Source organism: Apaloderma vittatum, unplaced genomic scaffold (assembly GCF_000703405.1).
Source record: "Apaloderma vittatum isolate BGI_N311 unplaced genomic scaffold, ASM70340v1 scaffold29860, whole genome shotgun sequence".
NCBI lineage: Eukaryota > Metazoa > Chordata > Aves > Trogoniformes > Trogonidae > Apaloderma > Apaloderma vittatum.
Genome location: NW_009695494.1, coordinates 1,972 through 8,891, shown reverse-complemented (window position 1 = coordinate 8,891; position 6,920 = coordinate 1,972). Strand labels below are relative to the sequence as shown.

The following is a 6,920-nucleotide window of genomic DNA, read 5'->3' as shown; positions in this document are numbered from 1 at the left end:
CTGGCTGCTTTCCGTCACCCGGCCCCGCTTCCTGCGGTTAACTGCCTTGGCTTCTGCTTTTCTGCAGGTCGGCCAGTGAGTCCACAATCTCTGCAAAAAAAGCCAAGACGGCGCTGATCAGAACACATCACAGCGGGCACAGGTGAGAATAGCGCAAAGGGAAGCAGCCGTGCAGACGGAGAGATGCTCAGCAACCGCCCTGAGACGACGTCCTTCCAGCTCAGCACCGCGCAGGCTCGGCTGCACGTTGGATTAGAGCAATAAAGACAGGCCGTATCCTCAGTGCACCTTTGCCTGTGGTGATTTGAGAGTTTTTTGCTTCAGACTCCCTGCAGCAGGCTCTGCTGAGGGAGCCGCTGTTGGGACAGGGAGGCACAAAGAGTGCGGCGCACAGTGCATTTCCCACGTCTCTTGTATGGAAATTGGAGCAGGTGGGCTTGAAGGAGGGTTTCTCCACTTACAGAGATGAGCTGAGGGTAGGGTACAACCTCTGTGCCTCCAAGCACACTAGAAATGTTCCTCTATCTTTTCCTGCTCTTTCTGTTAAATCGTCCAAAGGAGACCAATTATGTATCTGATCAGACCCAGACCAGCTTCAGAGACGGTGAAATCGCTGCAGAGCAATTCCTGAGATTGCAATTTACTGCTCAAAGCCCAGGGCAGGGAACGTTCCCACACCGTGCTGCGGCTGCCCCTCCGGCTTATGACATCTGCAGGATTCACCCACACACCTCTGCTCCCCGTTCTGAGAGAAACCTTTCTCTTATGTGATACCAAATGAGCAGCCAGGTGATTATTGTCCTGGCGTGGGTAAGTTTAACTGCATAAACCACCACACAACAGGAGAAAAAGAAGTCTAGTATAAGGGGACAAATTCCCGTGGAAAATAAGGGGCAAATCGACCACTTAAGCAGCTGGTTGGGGGTACAACTGGCCTGTGGAGCCAGTGCCCAGGACGCTTACCCTCGGCAGAAGGGCGCTGGGAAGGGTCAAAGGCCCGGCACTCATCGGTGACTTTCCTCAGGTCTTCAGGACAATCTTCCCCAACAGGGTCCCGGTAGTGGCGGTTGCAGGTTCTCTCCACGATCTCCTGGGGAGTGCAGCCTAGACGAACACGTGTGGGAACGGGAGTGTCAGGGCAGAGCTCTGTTGCCACAGGAGGGTGCTGGGGAGGAAACCCAGTGCAAAGCCATGCCAAGAGCCTTCCTGGAGAAGCCAGCAGAGAAGCCACCCAAAGTGTACCTGCAGTGAACCCCTACCGTATCTGGCACGACACCGTGGGGCTCCAGCGGAGCAAGGAGCCAGGTTTGTGCTTCAACACACAGGAACACCAAGTAGAGGCAAAAATTTTTTGTATGTTTGAAGCTTAAATATGGTGCAAAAATGCTTTACTGTGCTGGAACCCCGGGAGAAGCTATAAAGCTGCTGAGTGGAGCCGGGCACAGCAGGGACTGGTGCTGGGACTCGCACACCGAGATGCTCTGGGAAGGAGCAAGGAGCATCTGACACCAGACGGCAGCTGCGCTGGGCCGCCTGGCTTTTACACAGGTCACCACACACTTCTGTCTCACCTTCGAATGGGATTTTGGAGGTTGCAATCTCCCACAGCACGATGCCGAAGCTGGAAGGAGACAAGCAAGAGTCTCAGAATTCATCCCTTTTCTAATGGAGGAGGCTGTCGGGCTATGCCAACTACAAACGGCTCCTCACGTGTCTGGTTAAACCCATCCTTCCTCCATAGCTCAACAGCTACCCTGCCAGACACCTGCTGGCTTGCAGGCATCTCTCCCGGGAGGGATGGACACACCTGTATATTTCACAGGGCCTCTTGTAAGGGTAGTTGATGTCTTTCAGGTTCTCAGGGGCGACGTAAGCCAGCATAGGGACTTGTTTCCAGTCCCTCCGGGATTTCCTCTTGATGGACGACTCTGTTTCGCAAAGCTCAAACCCCGACAGCTGATTGACAGAAAGGAAAAGCGGTAGAAACATTGCCTGCAGAAACCTGTGGCAGGGCTGGGGATGGGCCCCAAGATGGAGAAAGCAGAGCGAGGTGACCTGGGCAGCAAAGGCTGGCTCAGAGCCACGCGTGCCACCCAGCAGGTGGCTCTTGCTGCAAGCAAAGCCACAGGAGGAGGCAGCAGGTGAGTTGTCCTAGCTTCAGCTCATCCCAGGGTGGACGGCTCAGAAACGCTCGCTTTGCTGATGATAAACTGAGGTATGAGCATCTAAGGTGAGAGCGGAGATGGCTCTACTCCAGGTTTTATTCTGGACCATCATAATTCCCTTCAGTGTCAGTGCAGGGAGACATCCACCAAAACCCATGCACAACTCCCCAGAGCTTCTCCAAGCATGGTCCTTACCTTCACACAGTAATCCCCGGCCACCAGGAACTTGCTGCTACAGATGCAGCCGTGGAGACGGGATTTCTCCTCTGTCTGGTGCAACCTGCAGCCGGACAGAAGCAAAGGCAACACACGTTGGTGACAGACCCATCCCCAACTCCAGGCTCCGGGGATGGGCTGACATCCACCCAGAGAAGCGAGCAGCTCTCTGCCTGTCTTGGTGGTCCAGCCTCGCCAAGCCAACCTTTCCAGCAGTGGCTCAGAGAACCACCATGGGCAAAACAACAAGCCCTGAGGATGAGCAGCACCCTTAAAGAGAAGTGGCCGGGCTGTAAGGGTCCTCCTGAAGCTGGCCTGTGGGCGCGGGGAAGGGGGTTTCTCCTTTCCAGGTTTTTGCAGGCTTGAAGCCACACGCAGGGGCCAGCGACCAGGGGAGACGGGTGCTACCACATCCAAGCCCACCACCTACCTCTTCGCTAGCCTCCCGTCCCACCACCCAAGCTGGTGGAAGCAGCATTTAACGGGATGCCACTGCTGATTGAGAGGTACCAGGAAGCCAAGCACGGCTTTTGCGGGAGGACTCACTCCCCAGTTTAGGCAGGAGCTCACCTGTACAGGCCCCTGGCAGCTCCCAGGGCCATCCGGATGCGGATGTCCCAGCTGAGATGTCGTTGGTTGGTCAGCACATCCCGCAGTGTCCCGTGCTTGCAGTACTCCATGACGATGGAGAAGCAGGGGCTCCCATCTGCACAGCAAAAACCATGAGCACCCTGCCAGCTAGCACTGGGGACGTGCAGGGGAGGCAAAGGGGGACATTCATGTGACACCCCCTACCTGTCTCCTCAATGCAGATCCCGTACATGCGTAGGATGTTCGGAGACTCAAACTTCTTCAGGGTCTGAATCTCCTTCTCAAAGATGTCTCTCACCTTCCTGCAGAAAGGGAAAGCATGTGAGCACCCCGGCCACGAGCCGTGCCGTGGCGCCGTGCCACCCTCCCACCCTGGCTGCCCCGTGTCCCTCCCACCCGGGACGACTCACACAGGGTCGGTGGTCAGCGGCCTCTTGAAGGTTTTGATGGCGACGGGGTACTTCTGGTACTCGCCCTCGTAGAGGTTGTACCTCTCGGTGTCCTGCAGCTGCTTGTAGAAGGTGAGCTGGTCCCGCTCGATTTCGGTGATGTCTGCTCTTTTACCGACGTTGACTTTCTTCAAGCCTGCGCCCGTCACGGGAACAAGGGACGCGTTAGGCAGGGCTCAGGGATGGAAGGGACACAGCGTGAGGGGCGCCCGGAGGTGTGGCGCCGACTTACGGTCCATCACGCGAACGATTTTGTTCAGCTCTCGCTGCATCCAGTCTACTTGGCTCTCCATGCCCTGCCTGTCCTTGTAGATCTCCCAATCCTTGTCTTCAGGCTCCTCAGTACCTGGGGAGACAAATGCGCAGCTGTGGGGCCGATGGACAGCAATGCAGTTAGTTTTTCACGTGGTTTAACTGTCCCTTTGTCCCTCCTTGGCTGTGGCCATCAAGCCAAAGCTGGGCAGCAGCTTCGGAGAGACGCCAAGCACCGGTAGGGTTTGCTAAACGCACACTTACTTGCCATCACTTGGTCCAAGAAAGCCCTGTCATCCTTCAGGTCCTCGGCATCCTGCCTGCAACGTGTCTTTTCCTGGAAAGCCTCCAGGAAAGCCTGCTTCTGCTCCACCTGCAGCAGGAGGGAGAGCCCCTGGGCGATGTCCCCCAGGCTCTTGTTCACCCAGACAAACTCCTCGCTGGTGCTGTGGGCTCTCAGGAACTTCTGGATCCAGCTCGTCTGGCTGTATTTCATCACTAGTTTCTGGGCTTCCCCCAGCACCCAGAGCAGCTTCTTCAGCAGTTCCTCTTCGTGGTAGGAGATATGCTTTCGGGGCTGAGCCTTGAGGATCCTCACGGGTGCCAGCAGGATCTGGATGCGCTCCACGAGGCGCTGGCACTGGTGCTTGCAGCACTTCACCTGCTCGAATTGGGTGTAGATGAGCTGGGCCAAGGAGAGGACTTTGTCCAGGACATCCATGCTTGCAGCAAAGAGCTTTGGCCAACTGAGGACGTGGGCTGGCCGCGTCTGGTGGGGATGAGCCTCGGGGACCGCTTGGAGATCAGCCGGATGCAGCTTTTCCACTCTAAAGAACAGCCATACACGTGGCCCACCACCCTCTGAAGGAAAAAAAGAAGAAAAAAAAATAAAATAAAACCCATGGGAAAAAAGAGAAGGTCTCCTACAGCCCTTCCTGTATCCTACCCCTGCTTTGCCTTCTCTGCTTCGCCCGGCACCGTGGCCGTTCGTGCGGACCGGAGCAAACACAAGCAGAGATGTCGGCAGCAGCAGTATCGGCACATCTAGCTCCACGTTAGCAAGAGATATTTTGACTTGATTTGTGTAAATTACTTTAGCACCAGCCCCAATCCACCCTGGGGTCCTGCCCACACAGCCTACGCCTTTGACCATAAAGATCCATTTTAATTTCTAGCTGACGTCCCTCCTCATTGTCACCCACCCGATAGAAGCTTTCGCACCTTCACAGCGCCAGCATCCCTGACTTCTCCATATTTCCACCCCTTCGCTCTGTATTGCCTGCTTCAGGTTTCAAACACAACTCGTTCTCCCTGCTCAGCATCCCCGCAGCCACGGTCCCTGGCCAGAAAACCGCTCCTCTCGCAGGGAAATAAGCAGCAGCAGATCCCCACCATCGATGCAGCCAGCTGGGAAGAAGACAGAAGCGTACCCAGAAATGTGCCCTCTCCCTTTTTCCTCTTCGGAATCTCTCTTGCAAAGAGGAAACTCTTGCTGAATCCACTGGGTTTAGCCGGCCCCGCTTCTCTTGCCTCTGCAGAGTGGCGAGGCAGGGCAGGAGGAGGATTTATAGGGTTCTTTCCCCGGTCACTGCTCTCACAGGGCAGCGGAAAGGACATTGTGCAACCACCCCCCCACGGTATGATTTTCCGCACCGCCCTGGCTTCCCCTGTTCCCTGAAAGCAGCTCAGAGTGATGGGGAAAGCAACCTCTGTCCCCCCGTGGCGGGTTTTGCCTGGTGGAAGAAGGAATTACCGGCATCCCAACCCCTTTCTGCCCTGCCACCAGCCATGGAAAGGCTTGCCCAGGGCACGCTATCGCCGTTAGCATCAGCTCCAGGCAGCAGGACCCTCCAAAAGCACACCCATCCCACAGCGAGCGATTGCTGGTCCTTCAAGATCTTCCCCATCCTGCAGCCTCGGGGGCATCTCACCCCCTCCAGCATCAACAGATGGGCACCGGTGCTGAAAATAAATAAATAAATAGAGCTCTGCCGGGAGCACAGGAAGATTTCGCAGGTGGTTTTGTCAACGGGTCGATCGACGGCTGATTTCTGAGAAGCGCGGCGGTGGCACGTGACACCGGTGCCCAACTTTGGAGAATTGAGCGACAGCTTCAGCCACCTTCCTGTTCCCCAGAGCCCAGGCTCACCCACTTTTCACTGTCGTTTTCCTGCTTCAGACCTCAACATAATGTCTCCCTCATCGCGGCACGGCTGTCGTCAGCACGGGGAAGTGAGAAAAGCAACCACAAGGTACCCTGGGGAAGCGACGCACCGGACGTGGGAGCAGCCCCAAGGGTTACGCGTTAGCCAGATCCTTTTTAAAAGGCTTTATTTTTATTTTTTTTTCCAAAATATACAGTATATTTACAATTGTAGTGTCTACAGTTTCACATATAATTTTATTCCAAACCTTTAAATATCTGCGGTAAACATTAGGAAAAAAAATAAAATAAAAAAAAAGATAATCACAGGATCAGCAAAAAAAAGGCACCTCGGAGCAATTGTGTTCATTGGAGTCTGAGTTTCAAGTAGCCAATGCCTAGAAAAACAACTTGATAAATCTGGCAGAGAGATACAGATGGTTAGAAAAAGGCAAAAATCTGGACCTGTGGGATCCCCCCTCCCCGCCAAGGTCCGCAGGTGAAGGAAACCTTGTGCTGGGCTGGGGCCGGGAGATGGACCCGGGCTAGAGGAGCCCCTTTGGCATGAGTTAGGGGACGGGGTTAACGGGGAGGGGGCACCCCAGGAGGTTCCAGCAAGGTGCCAGAGCAGATTTAAGCTGGTGACATCGGGCACTTCATCTCTCGGGCAGCAGACCTGCCCGCACATCTGTAGCCTGAAGCGAGAGGACGGTGAGGAAGGGGCAGGATTCCCCCCGAGGAGCAACCTCCTCTTCCTCCCCTTTCCCCGCATCCTCGCCCCACTCGGCAGCACCGTGGGGATGCTCCGGTGAGGGGCCACCACTGTGGTGGCCCAGCCCCTGGGGAAGGGGACTGGGGAGCAGCGCGTCTCGCCGAGAGCTGGGAAGGGATGCCAGCCCCAGCCCGGGAGGGACGGAGCCGGCAGCCGGGCACCAGGGCCATCAGTCCTCTTTCTCAAAGGTCTCCTCCTCGGGGATGAGCGTCCGGAAGGGGTGATCCCAGAAGCGGGTGCTGATGCCAAAGCCTGCGGGCAGGGGAGAGAGCGCTTAGCCTGCGGCATCGCCAACACCGAAACGCCGCCAGTCACCGGGCGCAGCCTGCTCG

The 6,920-nt window shown here is 56.1% G+C and overlaps 2 protein-coding genes across 2 annotated transcripts in view; both read right to left on the bottom strand.

Moving 5' to 3' along the window:
* Positions 1–37: 37 nt before the first annotated feature.
* MLKL (mixed lineage kinase domain-like) lies at positions 38–4,394 on the bottom strand. Its single transcript, XM_009871543.1, has 10 exons — positions 3,938–4,394; positions 3,654–3,767; positions 3,383–3,557; positions 3,177–3,274; positions 2,952–3,087; positions 2,361–2,445; positions 1,808–1,956; positions 1,572–1,621; positions 964–1,104; positions 38–90 (listed from the first exon to the last, which is right to left on the bottom strand). Exons 1-10 carry the CDS (start codon positions 4,392–4,394, stop codon positions 38–40), a joined length of 1,458 nt encoding a protein of 485 aa, XP_009869845.1.
* Positions 4,395–6,757: 2,363 nt separating this feature from the next.
* FA2H (fatty acid 2-hydroxylase) overlaps positions 6,758–6,920 on the bottom strand; it is a gene marked incomplete at its 5' end in the record, with an annotated part of 1,687 nt that continues 1,524 nt past the window's right edge. Inside the window, one exon of the mRNA XM_009871531.1 lies at positions 6,758–6,840. Coding sequence (XP_009869833.1) covers positions 6,758–6,840 — 83 coding nt within the window. The remainder of the gene's footprint in view (positions 6,841–6,920) is intronic.